This window comes from Palaemon carinicauda, chromosome 40, assembly GCF_036898095.1.
Source record: "Palaemon carinicauda isolate YSFRI2023 chromosome 40, ASM3689809v2, whole genome shotgun sequence".
Lineage (NCBI taxonomy): Eukaryota > Metazoa > Arthropoda > Malacostraca > Decapoda > Palaemonidae > Palaemon > Palaemon carinicauda.
The window spans coordinates 62,671,543-62,696,558 of record NC_090764.1 but is presented as its reverse complement, the minus strand read 5'-3'; the positions used below and the strand labels follow the sequence as shown (position 1 = coordinate 62,696,558).

General features: G+C 39.1%; 1 protein-coding gene across 4 annotated transcripts in view; it reads left to right on the top strand.

The window, feature by feature from the left end:
• LOC137631814 (uncharacterized) overlaps positions 1 to 12,003 on the top strand; it is a 167,287-nt gene extending 155,284 nt beyond the window's left edge. For all 4 annotated transcript variants that reach the window (XM_068363807.1, XM_068363810.1, XM_068363809.1 and 1 more), the window contains exon 6: positions 9,568 to 12,003. In XM_068363807.1, the coding sequence (XP_068219908.1) occupies positions 9,568 to 10,791 (1,224 nt within the window). In that variant the 3' untranslated portion in view covers positions 10,792 to 12,003. The remainder of the gene's footprint in view (positions 1 to 9,567) is intronic.
• Positions 12,004 to 25,016: the final 13,013 nt, after the last annotated feature.

Here is a 25,016-nt window from a genome sequence, read left to right as displayed (position 1 = left end):
TGATATGCAATGTGTACAGTGATGAAGATGATGTAGTAAATGCTGTGATCCAAATAAATTGTTGCCTGGACCAAATCCAAAATATAGAAGAGAAGATAAGTGTAGTCCTAAAGGAAAATGCTTCAGGTGGGACTACCCACTATGTGCTGAAATGTGATCCTGAAGTACAAAGGGCTATTCATGATAATGGGGACAACGTTTTGTTAAGATGGGGTACTTATAACATACGTGATAGGTACCACATGATCACCTGCTACCACTGTCAGAGGTATGGACATCTTGAAAAAGATTGCAAGTCTAAGAATGATGATAAAGTGTGCGGGAAATATTCAGGAAAACATTCCACCAAGGAGTGTGATTCACAAGTGTCAAAGTGTATTAACTGCACAAAGTTAAACAAACCAAGTGACCACTTAGTAAATTCTAGAGACTGCAAAGTTTATGACTTGGAATAGAAAATACTTGCAGAAAATACTGATTACAGTTACTAAGGACATCATAACCTGTGGCTATGTAAATATACAATCTGTAGGTAATAAAACTATTCAAAATTGAGAATTGATAAACGAGAAATATTTGGACATACTAGCATTATCTGAAGCATGGTTAAACACACACCTTTCACATACCGAGAGAGGGTAGGTCTGGTGGGGGTGTCAGACTTTATTCATAAAGGATACTCAATCTCAAAATGTTAAAAAAAACTAGTGTAACAAGCTTTGAATATATAGAAATAACCTTTGCGCAAAAAAAAACCCAGAAAAATATCCTACAAACATCCGAGAACAAACACTTATATCCTTTTTGAAGAATTCAGTGTATTCATTGAGATGATTATCATGGAGAAAAATGAATTAGTTATTTGTGGAGACTTCAATCTTTGGATGGATGACACATCAAATCCTTATGCTTTGGCATTTAGTTAGTTATTAGAATCATATCGACTAGTGAATAATGTTGACTGTACAACTACTTTAACGGGGCATACGTTGGACCTAGTTCTGAGTGATAGAATGAATAATATTGTATCTGATATAAATGTTGAAGAGAAATGTACTATCTCCCCTGTGCACAAACTTATTACGTTTAGTCTACCTCTACAGAAACATGCAATAGTAAAGAAAATAAACTTTAGACATAAATAAAATTTTTCTCCAACCGTATTTATTGAAGAAGTTACAAAGAAAATAAATGATGCTATCAACATTCCCTGTGATCATGATAAACAATGTCTGTTGGGAGCTATGTGTATTAACTCTACGACCACTTATAGTAAAGTGAGTAAAAGTGAATATGATACCATGTGCCCACCAATGGAAAAGACTATAACTGTTAAAGACCAATCTTGGTTTGATAGAGAGACTTAAGTGTAAAAGAGGGAAAAAAGACATATAGAAAGAAAGTTGAATCTGTTAAAAACTGAAAGTACTTGGGTAGAATACAAAACTTTTATGTGTCAATATAACTACCTACTAAGAAGAAAAAAAAAGTGAATGCTATAAGAGAAAGATCTGCGAAGCAGCAACAGACATAAATAAGTTACATCGTCTCCTGAATGGTATAATGGGAAATGTAAAAAGAAAAGAAGCTACCTGATGGATACAGTGACCAGGAACTAACAAATTATTTTCTAGTATTCTTTAAAAACAAAATTGAAAATATAACCAGGTCATTTGTAAATACTCAACATCAGATTAATGATACACCTGATACACAGACAAAATTAAATAAGATTTAACAACATAACACAAGATGACATCACCAGGATTATCAAGAGAAATAAGAAAACAAACTGCACGATCGATCGTATGCCAGTATCTGAAGTAATTGGAGAGAGAAACTCTTCTAGTCTAGCTGAAATAATAATGAGAAAAACAAATGCAAGCATTAATGAATATAATCTTCCCAAATCTAAGAAAAGGGCTATAGTCACACCAGTTCTGAAAAATGCTCTGGACTACCAGGAATTGAGCTCATATAGACCTATTTTGAATCTATCCTTTTACAAAAGTGCTTGAATACACAATTCTTGAACAATTAGTCAGTCACTTAGAAGTAATAGAAGCTTTGCCTGACAAACAATCTGCTTACAGAAAACTATACTCTACAGAAACAGCCATCTGCTCTGTTGTAAATGATATGCTAGAAATGATGGATGAAAATAAATGTGCTATTTTGATATTACTCGATCTCTGTGCGGCTTTTGATACAGTTGTGCATGAACTACTACTAAATGATCTACGGTCCATCGGCATTGAAGATCAAGCTTTCGAATACCTAAAAGACTACTTGGTGGTAGAAATTACTGTGTGCAAATTGGAAAAACTTATTCATCATATGAACCTTTAAACAGAGGGCAACTCCAGGAGAGTGTACTTGGCCCTATCTTATTCTCCATCTATACTATTGATCTATCGAAAATACTACAAAGGCATGGTGTGAAGTTTAAACTATTTGCAGATGACACACAATTTTACTCCTCCATAAATGATATAGATGACACTACTGAAACTCTAAACTGAATCCTTGATAGTGTTAGAGAATGGATGGCAATTAAACAACTAAAATTAAATGAGAACAATACTGAATTCATGATGGTGGGTAAGAGAAACAGCATGAGAAGCTTGGGTGATATTCAAATGAACACAAATAATGACTCGGTGCCGATATCTAGTAAATTTTGTGATCTAGGTGTATTTCTTAATTGTAACTTGTCTCTCAATGCCCAAATACATAATGTAGTAAAAAATGCTGGTTATCATCTAAAAAATATTACTTTTATGGAAAAGTATATGGATGGAAATTCTGTAAAGAAACTTGTGATAAACTGTGTGATTACCAGGATTGACTACTGCAACTCCATCTATTATAGTTTACCAAAAGTACAACTTAAGAAATTACAAAACATAATAAGCTGAGGAGCAAGACTGATAAAAAGTGTCGCATCTAGAGAAAGGATCACCCCTATACTAATTGATTTACACTGGCTGCCGATAAAAGCAAGAATTTAATTTAAAATATGTACAATAACCCACAAAGTTATCAGAACCAGTCGTCCAAAATACTTAGGAGAATTGCCAACCTATCGTGTTGACACAAGAATAGTTACAGATGGTTACAAACTATTGGAACCTAGATATATGTCTACTGTAGGCTCCAGAGCCTTTAAATATGCGGCCCCGAGTCTATACAATATGCTCCCATGAGACATCCGAATGATTGAAGACATTAAGGCTTTCAAGAGGAAACTGAAGACTTTCTTATTCCATGAGTCGTATGACAGTGACGATTCAATAGTAAGTGAGCAATATGTGATATGAAATGTTGAATACTCTGAACGAACAAGATATAACAACAATGGAGATCCTGTAGAGACAGGGTTTCCCCTGCTGTATGGGACCGGAGAAGCAGCCGTCAAAGGAAGTAAAAAAAGTAACTGCTCAAGTTTTGTATAATGGTTTTAGTGCACTAGCCTTCAAGGGTTCAGATGGTGCATTGTGCTAAAGAGTTGGGATGATCTCTTAGAGCATCGCATTCTGTTATGCTTGTTATCTTCTTCTGTGCAACTCTTACAATCCTAAAATTCAATTAGCTCCTATGGACCTTTGGTTTTCTAGGGTTGTGGTGGCCGATGTGGTAACGTCCCTGACTGGTGAACGCCAGACTGAGGTTCATGTCCCGCCTAAACTCATTAGTTTTTTCGATTGCTGCAATGTCACCATCCTTGTGAGTTAAGGATGAAGGTTTGGAGGAGCTTATAGGTCTATCTGCTGAGTCATCAGCAGCCACTACCCGGCTCTCCTTGGTCCTAGCTTGGGTGGAGAGGGAGCTTGGTCGCAGATCATATGTATATATGGTCAGTCTCTAGTACACTGTCCTGCTTACTAGGGCACTGTCACTGTCCCCTGCCTTTGTCATTCATGAGCAGCCTTTTAGCCTTTATAACAAATCCAAGCTAATAGTGTGGACCTTAATTTGCTTCCATTCACTGAAGTCGGTGCTAACAACCAACCACATATTTTCTGGTATTTAATGGGGTGGTATATCGTACAGTTCCTCTTCCTGGTGGGTTGCATTATATCTCGGATGCAAGTGAACATCGTAAGCTTATAGGCTTGCCTACTAGCACTTCTCAGATTTTCCCTAATTAAGTTAGTGTAGCAGAAGTTGGCACACATACAAATACTTGTTTCTTATTTTAATGGTGAGGCATATTGTATGGTGAAATAGTCACGGATGACAGTGCACATCATTTGCTTATAGGCTTGGCCACTGGAATATTTTGAATTTTCTGTTATTACTAAAGGTATCCATTAAAGGTAAACAGATTAGAACGGCAGTGTTTAATGTAAGGGAGAATTATATATGATACTATTATAGATATGACTGCCTAAATCAACAAGGTGGTTATAAATTATTCTGATAAATGGACTAAAATTTGCCTCACTAGCTTACCACAATGAAATCTGTTGTGAAACATAAACTTGTCACATGTGGAATTCAATTTTATGAATATTCAGAGTTTTTTGATAATTTAAATTTTTTTCAAAAAGTAACATTGCAACTTAATTTCTTTGCTGAAATATTTACCAGATAAAGAATTTTTGGATAATTATTCTTTGTTTATACAATATAGAATGTGAAATTAAAGTTCTTGTTTGTGATATACAGTATATACTTCTAAGATTCACTTTGCAAGTGTATGCAATACAGTCAAGATTCAAGTAAATGTTCTAAATCTTTTGACACTTTACGGAGTTGTGTCAAGTAAAGAATTTTCTGCTCATTTAAAAAAAAAGGTTTGTTTTGTTTGCCTATTATATATTTCAATAAAACTATCAAATACCCAGGCTACTAATGAAGATGTAACTACTATCAGTTCTACTATCAAGGAGGCTGGTAATGTATCAAAGATTAAAAAGAAAAATATCTTTTTGATATCAGTTATTTACTCCGAGGAAAGCCAGTGGCCTGAGCATGAGTGCTGTCCTAGATCTTAGTCCCCAAAGAGTCAGGAGGATGAGTCATATTCTTTACCAAAGTTTTGGTTCTGTAGGTAACCCCAGTCTCAAATGAATGGGTTTTCTGGGATCAAGTTTTTGAAGTAAAGTCTTAGTAGCAGAAGGGGAGCGCGCTGTACCTAGAAGGGCGATCCCCATCACTTCCTTTTCCAAGCATTTGCATTGCAAACCACCGGAGAAAATGGTAGGAGAAGGGGCCGCTGAGGACTGAACAGTCCTGGTCCTACAAGACGGATACCGTATCCCGTTCATGAACTCTCCCACTCCTGTCCTGAGCAATGTTGACAAAGCAGGCATATCCCTAGGGTCCGCAACTGGACCTCGCACTCCAGCAAGAGGTCTTAACCATGCTACAGAAGGAGGCCCCGCAGCCAGTGACGGACGGGTCTCTGGGGTTCTACAGTCGTCTCTTCCCAGTAGAGAAGGCCACGGGAGGATAAAGACCAGTCATCAACCTTTCCCTATTGAACACCTTCATTCAGAAGATCCCAGTCAAGATGGAGTCAGCAAAAACGGTCATGGAAGCAATCAGGAAGGAGGACTTCATGCTGTCCCTTGATCTTTGATTCTGTTGGAAGGGAGGGGCATTCCAGTTCCAGACCCCTTGCTTCAGACTCTCCAAGGCCCCTCAGGTATTTACAAAGGTTTTCTCCCTGGTTTTGACAGGGGCTCACACCAAGGGAACAAGACTTCTCAGCTACCTAGATGACTGGTTATCCCTTTTATCCTCAAAGACCACCTTGGAGAGGCAGAGAGACGAACTCCTAACCTTTTGCAAGGAGATGGGTATCACAATCAGTTGGGAGAAGTACCAACTCCTCTTGTCTTAAATGATAATTTTCTTACGGATGAGGTTGGACTTGGTGGTAGCGGGAACCTTCCCCTCAGCCGACAGGATTGCAAGACTATGGAAGATGGTAGAACCTTTCCTCAGTCACCCGGACCTTAAAGCCAAACGGTGGCAACACCTTCTAGGTCACCTCTCCTCCTTGGAGAAACTAGTGCCCAATGAAAGGCACCGCGAATGGTCGGTGCATTTGTGCCAAGACCAATGGGTGAGGGTGTCGGGTTCCTTGAACGAGAGGATAACCATTAACCAACACACAAGGAAGGTCCAACACTGGTGTATCAAGGAGGAGAACATATGAAAGGGCACCCTTATGGAATGTCCTCCCCCGTACACACTACTCTTCACTAATGCCTCCAAGGAAGTTGGGGTGCACACCTGGTGACTATAACAGTACACGAGAAATGGTTAGAGGACAAGCAGAAACTCCGCATAAATGAGCAGGAAATGAAAGCGGCCATCCTAGCTTTGAAAACCTTCGCCCGGAAATTTCAGGGACAATAACTTGCCCTGATGAGCGACAACACAACGGTAGTGTCCTACATCAACAAACAAGGGGGATGCCATCAAACAACCAGTGCAATCTATCCACAGAGGTACTCGATTGGGTGGCAACCAACAGTGTAGGCTTGACAGTGAGATTCATCCCGGGGAAAAGGAACGTAGTTTTGGACAAACTAAGAAAGGTGCAAATTATCGAGTCGAAATGGTTCTCACTCACAGGTAGCAAAAGACCTCGTTATGCACATAGGGCTCGCTAACAATTGACTTGTTTGAGACCAACTCGACCACAATTCCCGATGTAGTACCTGGTAACGAACCCAAAAGCATACTTTGAAGACTCCTTTCAGTACCCCAGGGTTGGGATGGATATATACGCATTCCCTTCGTTCTGCCTCCTGAGAAAGGTCATAAACGGGGTTATGTCTCCACCAAATCTGAGTATAACTCTCGTGGTTCCAAGCTGACCCCATATGAAGTGGTACCCAGATCTAATCTCCCTCCTAGTGGAAGAACCACAAAATCTTCCCCTCAGACCTGATCTGCTATGACAACCACACATGAATAGATGTCGCAATGCCCTGCCGTCCCTGTCTCTTCTTGTATGGAGATTATCCACTTCCTCCTCGGAAAACAATGGCAGTGAGGGAAATGTGGTAATACTTCAGGAAGTCCTCTTCTTCAGTGTATCAAGCTAGATGGATGTGCTTCTGTGACTGGTGGAACAGGAAACGGATAGCACCAACCTCAGCCTCGATCAGTGTAATAGCCAACTACCTCGTTTTCCTCAGACTGGACGAGGTTCTTTCAGTACCAGCTATCAACGGGTATAGAGCAGCACTGGGTCAAGTTGTTCGACTCATAGGCTTCGACCTGAGGGACTCCAATCAAATTTCCATGTTGATTAGGATCTTTGAATAAAAATGTCCCTGCAGTCAGGCTTGCCTACCTCTGTGGAATGTCAGGAAGGTCATAGAATATCTCAAAGGCAAACCTTTCGAGCCACTCCAAGAGACAACCGACAGACACTTTATCATCAAAATCATATTCTGTTAAGAGGGTGAGCAAAATTCATGGTCTTTCATACTGAATAAACCTCTCAAGGGATTAGAAAGAAATCATTCTGATTCGGTTCAGACTTAGTCGCAAAATTTCAAAACCCCCTTAATCTTTGATGGCAAGTTTGAGTATTTGATCACTGCATTGAAAATCATGTTGGACAACCATGGGGACCACATCCCATGTCAAATCATTGCAGTTAGAGCCTACCTCAAAAGGACCAGGTCGAGTATGTCAGGTATATCGAACCTTTTTGTCAGCACGCGGACTAAGGAAAATTGAGATATGGAAAACACAGTCTCTTTTTGGTTAAGGGAGACAATTAAAAAAGCATACGAGGCCAGGGGAAACAAACCTCCCAAGTCAATCAAAGCGCCCAAGGTGTGGCGAATTAGAATAACCCTAGCGTTTAAAAAGAACTTGTCGGTGAACAAAGTGCTATGAGCGGGATTGTGGAAAAGATAGCCTACTTTCACAAACCCTGGAAAGTACAAAGGACCAAAGGAAAGGAAAATGGAAAAGAAAACGGCTAGGAGTATTAATTTTCCTTCATGCAGTTGTTCATAACAACTCCAAAGTCCCTGCAGAATACAGAAGACGACAAACATCGGATAGACCCACAGTCTTGTAAAGTGTTTACCCAAACTTTGCAGTTTAGTATGAATTTCTTGTGCCGGATGTTTCTGACCCTCCCTTCCCTAGATAGGACAAGGATCCAGAAGCTCTCTCACACGCTACCTATTTGCCTGGAGATCAGAGACAGGAGGGTTTTCTCCCTCCTAAGGATGAGTCTTCTATTTTTAAAAGGATGAGGATTTGGATACATAATAAATGGAGATTAATTTCTATTTTTCCTTACTGTACAAACCTGAATCCCTTTAAAAACAGTTTCACGTGCCTCCTGCCTTTCCCAGGAAGCCCTGTTGTCAGACAGGATCTATAATAGTACCTACTGCTCGATAGAAGATATAGGTTCCCCCCCCCCCTTCATCTCACACTCCCCAGGCACCCTCAGGGCACAGGGGTTTCTTTGTATTCTACCCAGATGGTCAGCAAAGCTTTTTGAATCTACTCCTATTTTTAGATGGATTTAGGTTTGTATATTTGGGAAAAACACTAATTAATCCTAATTTGTTTTATTTTGATATTGTGTTTAGTCCCTCAAGAGCATTTAGTATTAGATTTTCTCATCTGGATTTGCAAATTATTGCGTGAGACTAGGTAGCTAATGTTTATTGAAGATGAGGCTCAGATAATTGGTGTTAGTTATTTAGTCTAAAGTGTTTTATTTTCTATCTTCCCTTCACTAATCTCGGTTTGTGGAATTCAGCAGTATAAATGTCAATAGAGGCTCTTAGAAAAAAATGGAATTTTGATAATAGAATTTATTTCTATACTCGACTGACATTTATATTGTTTCATTCCACCTCCCACTGAATATTAATGTCAAGGATTTTGAACTACATATCAATTCAATATTCCACAGGAGGGACAAGGTTATTATTGCTGTGAAAGAATGTTTAGATTTTAGGGTAGATGTCAACATTTCACCAAATACAAGAATGAACCAGTATGAACGGTAAGATAGAAATAATGAATTTTATAAAAGGTCAGTTTTTTGCGTACCTATATCTACAGATGAAACCAATCTCGGTGATCAAAATGCATTTTTTTTTTTTTGTCAATCTTGTTCTCCAACCTCTTTTAACTTAACAAGTACAACTGCATGGTTTTCCTCTCATTTGCACTTTGACCCAAGTACCAGGCTATAAGGCCCAAATTCTATAAATCTAATCCAAAATACAACCAATTTAGGACCCCTAACTAAAAGGTACAGTATATATTATTAAAAATACTCAAGGTAACTTGTTTATTGCATTAAAAATATTACATATCATTGGAATAGATTTTGTCAATAGCTATGAAGCATATCTCTCTCTCTCTCTCTCTCTCTCTCTCTCTCTCTCTCTCTCTCTCTCTCTCTCTCTCTCTCTCTCTCTCTCTCTCTCTCTCTCTCTCTCTCTCTCTCTCTCTCTCTCTCTTTTTTTTTTTATGGCAAGCTATTGGTTTGGGAAGACTAATCAATATTTTGTTCACAAGCTGAAAAGTTTTGTAATTCTGCTCATGAAAAAATTTCAGGATATTAAGACTCACTTAGCTGAGGCCCATCAAGAGGAGATACATTATCCTTGCACTGAATGTGACGAAGTCTTTGACACTTTCATGCAGCTCCGACAACATTGCTTAGTTATTCATATGGGTATAGAACGAGGTCAGTATATTTGTAAGCTGTGTAATAAGAAGTTTTCTAGTCCCACTGGACTAAAAGTTCATATAGAAACTATACATGAAAAAGTTCAGGTGTATGAGTGCCCTACGTGTAAAGAGACATTCAACCAGAAAGGAAACATGCAGAATCATTTCCGACGAGTGCACCAAGGAGACGAGGCTCGAAAGTTATTGTGTGATATTTGTAACAAAGGGTTTATCTGCCCAAGTGACCTCAGAAAACATGTTGAGAGAGTTCATTTAAAGGTGAGGAAAAATGAAGTGATGTGTGAAGTATGTGGTAAACCTTTTTCTGATTCTAGAGCGATGAGAATTCACATAAATGCAGTTCATACTAAAGAAGTGCAGCATCCTTGTCCCGAATGTAAAATGGTTTTCCATAGTCTCACCAACATGGTCACTCATCGACGTCGTATGCACGGTGGACCAGAGGGTCGAAAAAATGTATGTGAAATCTGCGGTAAAGGATTTTGTAGTCCGAGTGATTTAAAAACACACATTAGGGTTGTCCATGAAAATGTAAGGAAATACGTATGTGATATATGTGGTCAAGCTTTCAAGGTATGCTCACATCTCAAATATCATCGTCGGAAGCATACTGGCGAGACTCCGTACGAATGCCCACATTGTGGCAAGTGTTTCCATGGGCCAAGCCACATTTCAGATCACGTTAAGAAGGTTCACAAAACTGTTTATATTGGTGCTAACCAGCGTCGTAAGTTAAACTTGCCAGAAAGTGCTCCGCCTCCGCCGCCAGGGATGCTTCCCCCAAGGGAAATGAAACTCAAGCAAAAACCTATGACTCCTCCTATGAATATGGTCCATCCAACATACTCTCAGCCAATGGCATGTACTATTCCAGCCACAGGAGTGTCAACTTTTGCACCAGCTCATCACACAACCAACATGCTTCCACCAACCCAAGCAAATCCATCTATGATCCACCATCAAGGTCTAATGGAACATCATAACCCCTACACAAATTTCCAGTTTCAGACAGTAGAACAAAACTCTACTCAGCAGTCTCCAGTGCCAATGGTCGTTCGACTCTTGCACGATTTACAGTACCAATAGATCTTGATGCCAGTGAGTAATGCAATAATATAATTTTGAATTAATCAAGTCCTTGTGTAAGATGTATTCCACTGAGAAAAGATTCAACCATGCAGTTTTACTTGACTGCATATCCCACCATCAGTATTTTGTTTTGGAATGTAGAATTTTATAAAAGAGCTAGAGCTGCTAATAGATAAATTTAAAAAGGTTTCTACCAACTAAAATGTCTCTTATTAGTTTTGTATTGTTGAAAATGTAGAAATGATCCAGTTTAAAATTTCATATAAGTACATACATCTGATTAATCATTATTCATTGTACTTATTAAACTGTTTTATAATTTACTGTGAAGCCAAGACCATTTTATTTTAAATTCATATTCTCCAAATTTGGAGTATTTATTTTTATAATAAGTATTTTGTAACCATTCCGTAAATGTAGTAATTTTAAACTGTATTTTCACTGTATGAAGAAGTTTTGATACATAGAACCTGATGTTGAGGTAAAAATATGTCTCTTATTGATGTCGAGTAATGAATTGCTATTATAATTATTATTAATCAACAATTACAATAATAAAATCGCTACTTCTATGATATTTGTAGACTATCACAGGACTTATCTGAAGGATTTTTTTCTCTTAAAAAAGAGTTGAAGGTAGATTGGAAAAAGTAGAACAACTAATTAGAAGGAATGAAGTCAAACTTAGTGAGCAATGCAGCTGGGGCCTAAGGGATGCTGCAAAGAATAGTTTTTTCTTACAAACTAGTGTTTGCCATCTAATACAGACTGTAATTATTGCCCCTTTCTGTGGGTAGTTATTGCCAACTATCTGTTCATGTTTAATTCTAGAAATATTCCTCACCTCTAGTTGGTATGTGGTAGTTACAAAATCTGCCTAGATAAGTGGCAAAATTAAGTCAGTCCATTTTTAGCTTGGATTTTATGTTATCTTGTGATATTTTGATATCGCTACCAGCTTCAAAATGCCAAAATCTGAAAGTGCTCCAGTGCTTTGCTTCTAAGCCAGAATCTCTTTAACAAACTTGTACAGCTTGTAAAAAAATAACAAATATTAGACCAGGTCAGTATCATAATATAATTTACCAGATGTGGGTAAGACATGTTATTGATGTATGGTAAATTATGTGAAATACCTTCACTTTTATTTCTCTGCATTATTCTATTGTACAAGATCAAAGATGATCCCTTATATTTAAATACATCTTATTTTTCAAACAATTACTGTGCAATGAATAGTTTGTAGTGGCTTTTGTTTATTATTTTTTGTAAATAAGTTATTATTGTTATAAAATAGTCGCAGTCACATGAAAGTTTATTTTCAAAATCTACAAATATTTAAAGCAAAACCGTGGTAACGTTTCTAATAAAAATTTTCATCCAAAAAGTTCAGGTTGATTTTCGGATTTATATTTTGTGGTGAAATTGGGATTTTTAAGGGTATACACTAGTATGTTGAAATTTAGGGAAATATCTACAGCATTCTCAAACCCCAAAAGAGAATTATTAGCAGACTTTTTTTATGTAGTACAGTTCCAATGTTGTATGATCATTACAATGTTTAACCATCTGGTTGGAAGTAATCGTTGAGTATCATTTCAGCAAAATGACTAGCTATTAATGAGGTAACTATTTGATTATATGTAATGAATGCCGAAGACGGAGAGGTATGTTGTATGGTTTTTTTTTATTTTCAAAAAGTAATTCGAAAATATGCAATGCGTTTAGAGGTGTAAGTTTGTACGTTTTGTAGAGGTATCTTTATTATTAAATTTTAAATGAATATCCAAATAAGTATAATATAGCTTGTATAATTAAAAATTTCTTTGCGATTAATTCATGCTGTTATTGGATTTGAATAAATAGCAGACATTTACTGTGATGCAAGAGATATGTCATCCAGAGTAGAAGGAATACATGAAAATTTTGGATAGAGGAACACATTTGTATAATTAGTGACTTGAGTGATAGAGCTTGGTCATTTGCTTGATCATCCTGACAAGTCAGGCTTTTGTTCTTAAAATAATGTGCAAATGTAATAATAACATATTTAACCGAGAGGAAAAATAGAATGCATTCCTATGTAGATACAAACTTCTGAGTCATTTATATGGGTTACTACTAATCATGTTTTCTATGACCAGCCAATCAAAATTTTGGTTGATTGGATCATGCTTCCTGCTGGGTAAACGTAGCACATGCGCAAGGAGCAAGTAAAGAGGTTGTGCCCTCACTTCCTCGCTACGATCGAGACTTTCACATTCATCTCATTTACCCTTTTAGTGTTTAGCTTTCTTTACGTGTTTTTTTTTTTTTAATTCACGGTCATTTGAATGACTATTCATTAACTGTGAGTTATGAGTAAATGCTTATGTCTAATAAATCTCAGTATTTACATTTTTTTTCCCAGTCCCTCTTGCTTAGACAAGAGATATTCAAGAGAATCTCCTATGTAAATACTGTAGGGAGTAGACTACCTCCCAATAGGAGAAATATTTTTCTTGTTGCAGGAAACTTAACAAGATATCTACTTGCCGAGTCTCATCCCAATGGGAGTTAGAGAGAAATTCTCATTTTATGCAGTGAGAAATTCCCATTAGTTTTTCATATTTTTCAGATAAGATGTTCAACTTTAGAAGTATCGCCAATCAGAACAGTGAAAGCATCTCCTCGTTCCCGGTGGGACCTTAAAGCTGAGCCTATCATTTCTCCCCGTACCAAGGTAGCCTTATTGGAAGATCCTGATTACCAGTCTCCAGCTCATATTAATGAAAAATGCCTGCCTTGTACGCCAGGAGTCCTTGGCAGAACTCCTCTAAAGAGTGCCCAGAATGAATCAAGACATTTGCCATCTCTCTACTATGAGGTGGGTTGGACTGCTTCGACTAGGTCTCTCCCACAAGAGTTGCCAATAACCTTCTTGCTCAAAGCAGGCCTCTTCTTCCAAGCCAGCCATACACGCAGAGGACTGACCGTACGATTTGTCCTGCAGGACTGGAGTGATGCTTCAATCCTGTGAGAAATGCCCGACATTTTTGGTATTTGTTAACCAAATTTGGTACATTACGGGGTATCAAGTACAATTGGTAGCCTACATCTAATTTAGAAAATGCCAAATTTTGGTACTTTTTACTTTCTTTATTTTTTACTTAATATAAATCTACGAAATCTGACTTGAAATAATCATATGAAAAAACTTGATAGGCATTCTCTGTCGGCTTCTACATGATGGTGATTTGTCCGCTACGGTGTTAGTGTACTCATTTCTCTTGAAGTCACTATAGACTACCTTTTCCGTTTATCCCTTTCAATCCGAGAGTCTAAATGTCTCCCGGGAGGAATATACTAAATGGATTTTAAGACCTTTCTGGAGATTATCTTATGCTGATGCACTACTGCACTTTTAATTAGATGTACTTGTTTTCACGTTAATGTATAGAAATTTGAAAGTATCTATAACAATGTTTGATCCTGTGGGTCGCATCTTGTGAGATAGGTCGGATTAAATGCTTCGCTAATCATAGACCGGGTTTACTCCTCCAAACTTCTCTACCATCTCCTCCCACCGGAACCTGTGCAGAATTAGTACCCTCATTAATCTTTTGACTTTACTCTGGGAGACTACATAGTTTGGGAAGAGAGAAAGAGCAATCTTCTCTGATATAACAATGATAAAGCAAAAATTGTTTTAATACAGTAATAAGTCAAAAGATTGAGAAATGCAATCAGTGTATCATTATAATATAAAAGTGCTCTGATCAAGGGATGAAGTATGGAATACTGTACGTGTCAAAATAGGCAAGTCAACCCAGTTGCCACTAGTCCGTGCTTACACACGCAAAAAATTGGCGGGGTACTGCCAATCGTGACGGGATTAGCCTGTCTGGTTAAACATGATGACAGGATGAGAGGACAGGCTAGTCGCGGTCAAATCAGTGGGTAATCCTCTGCGTGTATGGCCAGCTTAATACAGGTAGGCCGAACATTCAGATCAGCAAATCCGAACGCACCACTGTATCTAAACAGGATGACGTCACGGTGCAACAACCTTGCTGCGCGTGAAGAATTTTCTTCACGCGCACAACAAACTTGCAACTTATTCCAGGGTATTCCCTGCAAGGACAGATCTTTTGCTTGTTTTATGATTGATAACTTTTCTCCACAATGCATAAAGGTTTAGACATTCTCCCTAAATAGACCGGATGGTGACCTAAATTATGTCCCCACGGACATGATTGATGAGCTTAGAATGATCGTCTGCTCAGGGGATTCCCCTTCACAGATCTTGAAAGGTGAAATCCCCTTCACAGATCTTGAAAGGTGAAGATAAGAAACAAACATTTTACCCTATGCCTACAACGGAACTCTTTAAGTCCGACTTGAAAGTCAACCTGACTATGAAGTGTAGAAGAGTCCCACGTCTGAGACGAAGTAGGGACTTTTCAGTAATGGACCTAATCTGGGAAAAGAAACCCATCCTTCGGCTGAACATGTTGAGCGGGCAAGAAGCTTCCCCGGCCTACCCCTGCCTCCTTATCTCACCTTAATGTGTTTACGGCTGAAGAAAGGAAGAACGTTCAAGACGAATTAGGTACTCCTTTATGACCTTGATGGCTGGATTAATGCTAACCAAGGGGGCCACCGCTGTGAGCGCTAGTGCTGACCCAATAGGAGTCAACTCTCTTAGAACCTTTATGTCGGTTTCAGAGACGCCTCAAGCTACAAGGATTAGGAGTCTCATCCTTCTCCTAGAAAAAAGCTGGGAGACAGGCCTCAGTTGCAACCACAGAATCTTGAACTCATTTACCGTCTAAAACTCTCGAAACAAACTAAAGACACTAAACCTACTTAACAAGCAGGTTTCAGCTTCAGAGAATTCTCTTTGAGCCAAAAGGTTCCCAGGGTGTTCGCCTCTGACCTTGTCTCAGCAGTGAAATTAATTTGTGCCTTCTGGGGCCTTTCAGAGCCAATTACCATTCCCAGAGAACTTGGCTAGCTTAGTGTCATCCGTCCAAACAGAGGACATATCTGTATTCTCCTTCATTTTTTAAGGCACAAAAATAATGAACATGGATATAGCAGCGATGTCTGTGATTCAAACCTATTCATAGCTCGACCATTGGTCTAGAGCAATATCCCACCATGCAACTACAGAAGATCTTACGGATCGTTGTTGTGGTTTGTGGGCTGCGGCCAGACGTCCTCGCATATCGTAATGCCCTACGAAGATCTGTCAAAAGCCCTTGAATTCTTTTTACTTAACGACCGTTCATCTATGGGGAACTGTCTTAAAAAGATGTGACGTAATCTTGGCCAGATGCATGGAATAATTGCCCCCTGGAGAAAGGTAAAGTCTGAGGAATTCGGATTTGAATACCCCAATCTGTTCTCTTAGACAGAAGTTGAGTCGCCGATAGCTAAGATCGCTAGATGGGAGCAAACTACTTCAGGAAGATGTACGACGACGACTGGTAGGCCTGCCACTTGGCATCCACAGAGAGACTAGTGTAAGATACAGTTATTCCGTAGTTCAAACTACTCAGACCAAGGGATCAAGTTCCTCTCCCCCTGAAGGCAAAACTGCAGGTTCAATAGCTCCTACTAGTAATAGGTTCGTGCCTGGACTTACCGCAAGTAGGGATTAGACGTTATAGTAAGGAAGGAAGTAGTAGAGGTGTAAGATGTTCATAAACATCTGGGGTATGAGAGATGCGATGGTAAATTAAACGTAATGCTTTTCATCAAAGGTAGAATGAAATAAGATTTGATCACTGCATCAGGTGCAAGAAAGCAGATTTAACACAACTTCATTTCAGCTCACAGTCAGTCAACAAATATCTAGAGGTGAATGACTATTAATCCTGTTTTTAGACCATTGGTTTTAATTTTTTAATTTTATGGGTTTACTTCAGTTGCTGATTCCTTCCTCTTAAATAATGATTCAGACTAATGTAAATAGTGGTTGTTATTAAAAATGTATTTTACTAGTGAAACTTCATCATTTACATACAATTTATAGCCTCTTTCCTCCATCGATAGCTCACTGGTATAGCCTAAACCGCGGAAGGAGTGAAAATTTTAACTGGCTGGAACCCAGGGTCCAGCCAGCAGACTATTGTTTTCTTCTAAATTACGGCAGAAGTGTCTTAGATTTACGAAACATCTCAAATGTGTTCTAATGTACATGATTGGTTTGTATTATTTTCTTCTAAATTGCACTTTTAAACATTTTAAAAAATGCACTATTTTTTAAAAGAGCTAAAAAGTATATGACCTTAGTAAACTAAAAAGAAAGTTGGTAGAAGAAACTGTCTAGTTTGTATGCAGTATATACTTTCTATTTTCTTCTGTAAGAGAGACCATAATTATGCTAATTAAATGTAATCAAGCATTTTCTCGTGATCATACATCTTATGCAGACGTATACAGTATCTAGGGCATACTTTTACGGAGTAAAAAGAGAAAATTATTGTGGCAGTATTCATAGTACAAATTTCAAAATGGAATTAAGATAGTAAAAACCATTCTTGTATAACTTTAATAAAAATTATAGATATTTTATTTAATATTATTTCCCCCAAAGGCATTAGAATTTTTTTCCCATAAATCCTACCTTTGAATCATAAGCTTATGATTTATGTGACAATAATGTTATGCACAACCCTATTTGGATACCTTTGAATGTGAGTTGTTGTAAGATGAGGTTTGTTTATTTTACTCTACAAAGTGAAATGATTTAATGCAAAACCAAAATACAGATTGCTTATACAGTCAGAGCCTGTCATTTAGGAACTTGAGTAACACACACACCAGTGAATATTTCTTTTTCTCCAGAAGCCTTTAGTTTATTGACTTTATACCTCCAAAATTTAGAAATTTTATCTACTTTTTCTTTTCTTTTAAAAGATAATTGGCCCAAGTTAAATAATGAAGCAACCTAGCGATTAATGATAAGTAGCACGCTAACAGTTTCCCTGTCTTCAGTTTTGAATTTTAAAGTATTCCCTATTCCTCCACATCACAAGTCAGTGGGGAAGAGGGTGGGCAGGTGAGTATAGAAATAAAAAAATATTCTTAGAATTTTGTGTAGTTCTATAAAACTCCTCTTGATCCCCTCTTCACATTGCTGACTCCCACACTCTAACGGATATAAAAATATAAATAATATGTATGCACTCACTGAAACAAGATTGACTGGTTTCGAAAAGAGAGCATGTGATGTCAGTGAAGGAGAGATAGATCAACAAGAAAATTAAAATGTATAAATTGCTAAAAATTCTACTCGGTTGGTCTGGATATAATGGAAATCATCTCAAAATACAGTTTGCATTATGGGACTCTAGATTGTTTTCTTACAATATTTCGAGAAATAAATCTAAAACTGAATTGAAATAAAAGTTAAAAATGCAGGCAGACACTATAGGACTTAGACCACAATAATCTTGATAAAAAAGTCAAGATTTTTCAAGATAATGAACACCAAACTGGTACGCCTTTGGACACCACTAAAATTCTCTCCAAAGAAACATTCATATAAAAATCAAGAGATATAGGTTTACTCCTAATATCTAAAACCTTAATCAGCTGAAGCACATGTGGAGAATTGAATTGAATATCAAATTTAGGCCTTAAGCCAAGCACTGGGGCATCAAAGGCCATTCATCACTGTATAATGCAAATTAAACAACCATACCTGTACTCTCACATTTGGTATCATTTTAACTTCTAAAACCAATCACATAACTTTCATACAATAATATCTAAATGCAAAATAAGGATGGATTAAAAGGTTTACAAAAAATGAATTGATAAAATTATTTAACGCTCATGATATAAACCAATACTCTTGTAAAAAAATTTCAAGTCCCAGTATATCTGTTAGAAGGTTTGTCCTGGAGAAAATTTGTCCTCTGAAGATTAAAAACATGACAATCAACTAAAATATGTTTGATATCTGCGTAAAAATCACAGGAAAACGTGATGCTCAGATGCAGAAGAACCACAGGGAAAATGAAAATATGAAATATACGATTAAGTCCTGACTAGTTTTGTGATACTTCTTCAGAGGACTGATTTATTGAGAGAGGTTTCTTTACATTTTATAGGGAAAGTAAATGTACGAACATACATATAGAGAATTAGACATGTAGGCTATTAAAAAGAGGGACCTGTCTCCCTTCACCATTTCTTCATTAAGTAAATGTGGGTTGCAACAAGAGGTATAAACAAGAAAGGAGACTCCCAGAAACCTAGTACAGTCGTGAACCCTGAAAGAGACTGGAGTATGCCCATTGCTGGACCCTCTCTAGTCACTTGGGAGTGCAAAACCATTTATATTCAGCCAAGCTGGTGAAGTGGAGGAAGCACTAGTTTTTACAGTTATTGTGACCCAAGTGGCCGCAGGATGCGATGACAGCGACTCATGGTCTCCAGTGTAGCCAACTGGAGCTTCACGAATCTAACCTTAGCAAGCAAGTCACCAGCAATTGACCTGAGGCTCATGAGATCCCACCTAAGGCCCTTCCCTGGTCTGGGCACCAGTTATGTAACCTTAGTGGGCTCTGGCCAGGTATAGCCTGCAAACTTCCTATTAGACTAACAACCTCGATCCCCTCTAACCCACAGTTGAATAAATGGCCCCAGGAATAAGATACTGGGTACCACCCCTCCATTTGGGCAAGGGGACCCAACAAGTGATAAGTATTTTGGGTAAGATTTTTCTTTTAAAGCATTAAATTACATGATTGAAGATCAGATGAGATTATATGAGGAAAATACAAGTAATATATGCAAAATTATTTAAGTAATAAAGAAAAATAAATTTGGAAGCAATTTATATTTTTCCTAACTATAAATATCTGAGTTCTTTACATAGGGGTATGATATCTGCGGTATGATCCCAGCTGTTCAAAATTTGAATGAGGTGTCAACAATTGACTGGTTGTTACCATCTGGCAGTGGGGAAACAGCACTCCCTTTGCTTGCTCACTGACATACCACTTTGATTGCAGACAGGACTTATAGGGGTAGGTGTTGACAGGTAAATTTGTGTAAAGTTTTGTATAGCTAAGAAAAATACAAATTGCTTCCAAATTTGTCATTTGTTCCTGTAAAAATACAAACCTCTGTTCTTTACATAGGAAACACATTCTAGGAGGGCAGAAGTCCCCTGATCGATTGGCTGGAACTTTTACCTGTGATTTCTAAACTCAAGTATAATAACGCGTAGGGAGTGAAGAATCCTTACACCTTGTTGACCAGTAACGTGACGCTGCCAGCGGGTCAACGTCCCGTGCCATAGAGGTTAGTGAGCGAAAAGAAAACTCAAAAGAAAATTCAAGTAAAAGGTTTGCTAATATACTACGCATGACAATGTATTAATTAGACATTTCACACCCCCTTGTAAGGAGTATAGGGACTACACTTCTAAAAACTAGTACTGTACAGTGAAACCTCTAGATACGATAGTTTCTGTATAGGAAAAACTCGTTACATGAAAAGACAAAAATTTTTTTGCCTCATATCACGAAAAAACACTTGGAATACAAAACGAAATTTGCTCGGCAGCCGAAAATTAATTCTAAAAATTTGCGCGCCGCACAAACTAAACTCGCCACCATCATCCTGCTCTACCATTGATTACCTCCCTACCCTGATGCTAATTACTGCCATAAGATCCTGCTCTCCTATTGGTCAGCATCTTATCCAACATACATGTACATATCAGCGTCCCTTGATTATTTCGTTTCGGCAATGCTATTGTTCAGATTGATTTCGTGTTGGGGATTTTGATTTCGTACCTATAGTTTTTTGTTGCTTTATTTAACCCGTAACTTTATAGCCACGTGCCCCAAGAATGTTGCTTATGTTCGAGAAAAGAAGAAGAGGATGCTTTCTATGGAGACGAAGCTGGAGATAAGAAGCATGAGCGACATGCGGATGAAAGTGATCGGTAAGGAGTATGGCCGAAATCCGTCGACGAAAGGCACCATCCTTGTAGAAGGAAGCCTTCAAAACAGCAACACGTTCTAAGGGTGAGGCTGTCCTTTCTAGTAAGAGCCACATCCATGATGAGATGGAGAGACTTCTCTGGATTATGGACAAGGAAATCAGGAAAACCCTGGAGACACGATCACCGAGACGATAATCTGCCACAAGGTGAGCACCATTTTCGGTGATCTTGTGCGTGCTCAGGCCGAAGACGACGTAGGAGAAGGGACATCGCAGCAAGCACCCATGGAGTTCAAGGTTCACGTGGGTGGTTTGAGAAATTCAAGAGACGGACTGCCATTCATTCGGTGGTGCGGATGGGGAGATTGGCAGCTCAAACATGAAAGTCGCCGAAGCCTTTCTTAAGAATTCGATGAGTTTACTCTTCAGGAAGGATACAGTCCCCAGTAAGTTTTCAACTGTGACAAAACTGGGCTTTGTTGGATAAAAATGCCTCGTCGGACCTATGTTACGGCGGAAGAGAAGAAACTGCTCGGGTATAAATCTATGAAGGACAGGCTTACCCCTGCACTCTGTGCCAATGTCAGTGGGGATTGTAAGGTGAAATCCCTGCTAGTGCATCATTCAGAGACTCCTTGAGCCTTCAAGGCCCACAAAGTGCTAAGGAGAAGCTTCTGGTGATGTGGAGGGCTACTGCAAAAACTTGGGTAAGGAGACAGTTTTTTGTCGAGTGGGTAAACCTCTGTTTTGGTCCGAATGTTAAAAATTATCTGGAAGAGAACCATCCCCCTCTGAAATGTCTGCTGGTGTTGGACAAACTCCTGGTCACCCTCCTGGCCTCGAGGAAGTTATCCTCCTAGAATATTCCTTTATCAAGGTTCTCTATCTTCCACTTAACACCACCCCTCTCCTCCAGCCCATGGACCAGCAAGTGATTTCCAACTTTAGGAAGCTCTATACGAAACATCTCTTGACGAGATTTTTAAAATCACTGACAGCACAAACCTCACCTTTTGTGAACTTTGGAAGGAGCATTTCGATATGGTGATATGCCTCAGACTCATTGATCATGCTTGGCAGGAGATTTTGAGGCGCACCTTGAACTCTTCGTGGAAGAAGCTGTGGCCTGATGCCGTTCCCGCATGAGACGTCGTGAGATTCAACGTAGGCCTAGCTGAAGGGTAAGCGGAAACCGTTGATGATCCTGAACCTGTACCACAACCTGAAGTAGAGGAATCGTTTTACTCGGGAGGTCGATGGGGCTGGTCGTCGATGATGATGACATTAATGAGCTTCTTGAGGAGCAATAAGAGGGGCTTACAATGGATGACCTGAAGGAGTTGGAGGCCATGCAACTGATTGTTGGTTCAGGAACAGTTCTCTGGTGGCAGGGAGGAGGACAGAGATACGAGTACAACGACGTCAGAAATTAAGGAGATGCTGTTATAAACTGGCAGATTTTGTAGAAAAGAAACATCCTGAAAAGGTTCACATAGGTCGTCTCTTGCTTAGTGTAATGTCATTTACTTAAATCATTTCAGGAACATGTTAAAAAGTAGGTAGAAACAAGCTTCTTTGGATTGTTACTTTCCAAAGGGGCCATTAGTAAGCCAAGGTGAAGATTAAAGTGATCCGAAAAAGCGGATAAGTGGAAGCGAAGAAATTGAAGAAATTTAGAAAGTGCAAAACGTAAATAAAAAAGGGAAAAATAAATTAATTTTAAGTGTTTTGTACAGTCAAGTGTTAATGTTTTCTGCCATTTGGCCTTCGTTCGTAGAGATTGGAACGAATTAGGCGGTTTACATGTAAAGTGACTCACTATATGAAAAAATCATGTTATGAAAGCCACTTCAGAACTAATTAATTCATAACCTGAGGTATTACAGTACAGTATATAATAGCTACATGGGACTTACCTGCAGACAGATTGAGTCCAGCTGACAGGGTGCTGGATGTTGTACCCCAAGAGAGGGGAAGGTGTGAAAAAATAAAAGGCCAGTCATTCGTATATTCACCCCAGACTAAAATGTAACCTCTGTCCTCAATTTGCTGCTAATGGTCCTTTGAGAGGAGCTAAGGTAGCTAAACCAATTGCTATGCCGCTACTACAGGTCCCAAAAAGAACATATCTAGTGACCTATGGGTCAAGTTCTCCAGGTAATGGGCTGTGAAGGTTGCTTGACACTTCCAGATGCCTGTTTGAAGAACCTGCATCACAGAAAGATTCTTTCTGGATGCCATGGGCGTGTCCCCCTTTAGGAGGAAGGTGACGGAATGACCTCCATTATTCATGCAGAGATTGTGTTTTTGGTCCCCATTATCTTTACCCTCCTGGTGCTGAGGAAGAGATGTTTTATATGGGGACTTGCTGCAAGTGTGCGTTTGAGATATCGCCTTATCGCTCTCACAGGACACAATAACAGACAATCAGGATTGCCGGTTACCTCCCTAAGACCCAAAATCTGAAAGGATGTAAAACCTGGAGTCGGGTAAGGAAGGATTTTAGGTCTTAGCCATGAACTCAAGAGACGAAGGAGAACGAGAGCTGCCCTCATCTCCTTGAATGAGTGATGTCGTAAGAGGGACCATGATGCTCTCTAATACTTTTGGCTGAGGCCAGAGTGAGTAAAAAAGGGATTTTGACGAAGGAAAAATCTATTTCTGGGGAGAGACCTGTGACGCCCGGCGAAAAAGTCCTTCTTTGTACTTTTTCTGATATAAATCTTCCAAATATACCAGAGAAAATTAAAAGCATGAATGCAGAGGTTACAACCCTCGCGCGAGCACCTTGTTGGTGTCGTATATCTAACAAGGGCGTTTGAAAACACTATTCACAGGCTGTCTTCCATTTAGATAATCCCTTCATCAAAGGGGGAGGGCCGTGACAGGCCCTAGAGAATACAGTTGGGTTACCCTACCGACACCTACCACTCGCGCTCACCAGGTCATCCTTCTGCAAGAACATATGGCTTGGCAAGGAAAGGGTGGGTCCGTACAAAAATAATCGGGAAGGGTTTCGCCGGGCGTCACAGGTCTCTCCCCAGAAATAGATTTTTCCTTCGTCAAAATCCCTTTTCTGGGTCGACCTGTGACGGCCGGCGAAAAAGTACCAGAGAATGCCTTCCAAGCCCAATAAATTAATAACATAATGAGGAGAATACAATCACCATGTACGACAATACTATGATATAATAAAGTAATCGTCCAATTACCAACCAGCCAAATGACATAGGGAACGTAAGGTTAAATAATAATGACGACAAGGAACCAACTGAGTGTCGAATCGCAAAAGGCATCAAACCTTACATGTCTAAGTATATCTAAACATTAAAGGAACGGTAACTACAATAATAGTTAAACCATAGGAATTAAACATGGCAAATATCATAGGGCTAACGAACTACCAAGGAGAGCGGCGACGTGGTGTGAGTGGCGGGTAGGAGGGAGAAGAGAAGAGATGGAAGAAAGGAAGAAGAGGAGATTAATGGGGAGGGATAAGGCTCCCCTCTGCCATCGTCGGCATTTAAGGGCCTGTAAGATCTTTAGATATTGGCGTTTGACAACCATAGGGGATTTCCAACCCGTATATTTTTTAAAATCATCAAAGTCCCTGTTCTGGGAATCATTGTTGGAGGCCTCTACTGTCCGTATATCATGAGCCTGGGGAAATGATTCCGGATTAGTATGTTTAATGAAGTAGAGGATTTGTTGCCTGATACCGTGAATGGAAATAGTACCTCCTTGTTCCCTGATAACCAAGGGGCCAGACGAGCGGGTGGCAGTTCTAGCTAAAAAGGGGCTTGAGAGTGTGACTGTACATGGAGAATGATCCTGGGGATGAAGAATAATCTTCCGAGGGGAGCACCTATTTTGCGGATCCTCATTTTTTAGCTAGGAAAGCTTTGTCTGGAAAAGGAGTACTTCGGCTGAAGGGAGGAAATCTATGTTTTCCGGGTTTCGTGAGAGAGCTGCTAGTTCTGATGTTCCATCACCTGAGGCCATAGCCGTTAGAAATAAAGTCTTCCTAAGAAGAGTGATATAAGAGCAGGATTCATTGTCCGTGTCCATCGCAAGTTTGAGAACACCGTTCAGAGACCAAGAGTCCTTTTGTGGCCGAACCGAAGGTCGAAGCCTAGCACATGTTTTTGGGGTTGATGAGAAATAGGAATCAGCTAGGTTAATGTTGAACCCAACAAGGAAGATCTTCTTCAAAGCTGACTTGATGGTGGTTAAAGTGCTAACTGTTAGGCCTTTGTCAAATAGGAACCTCA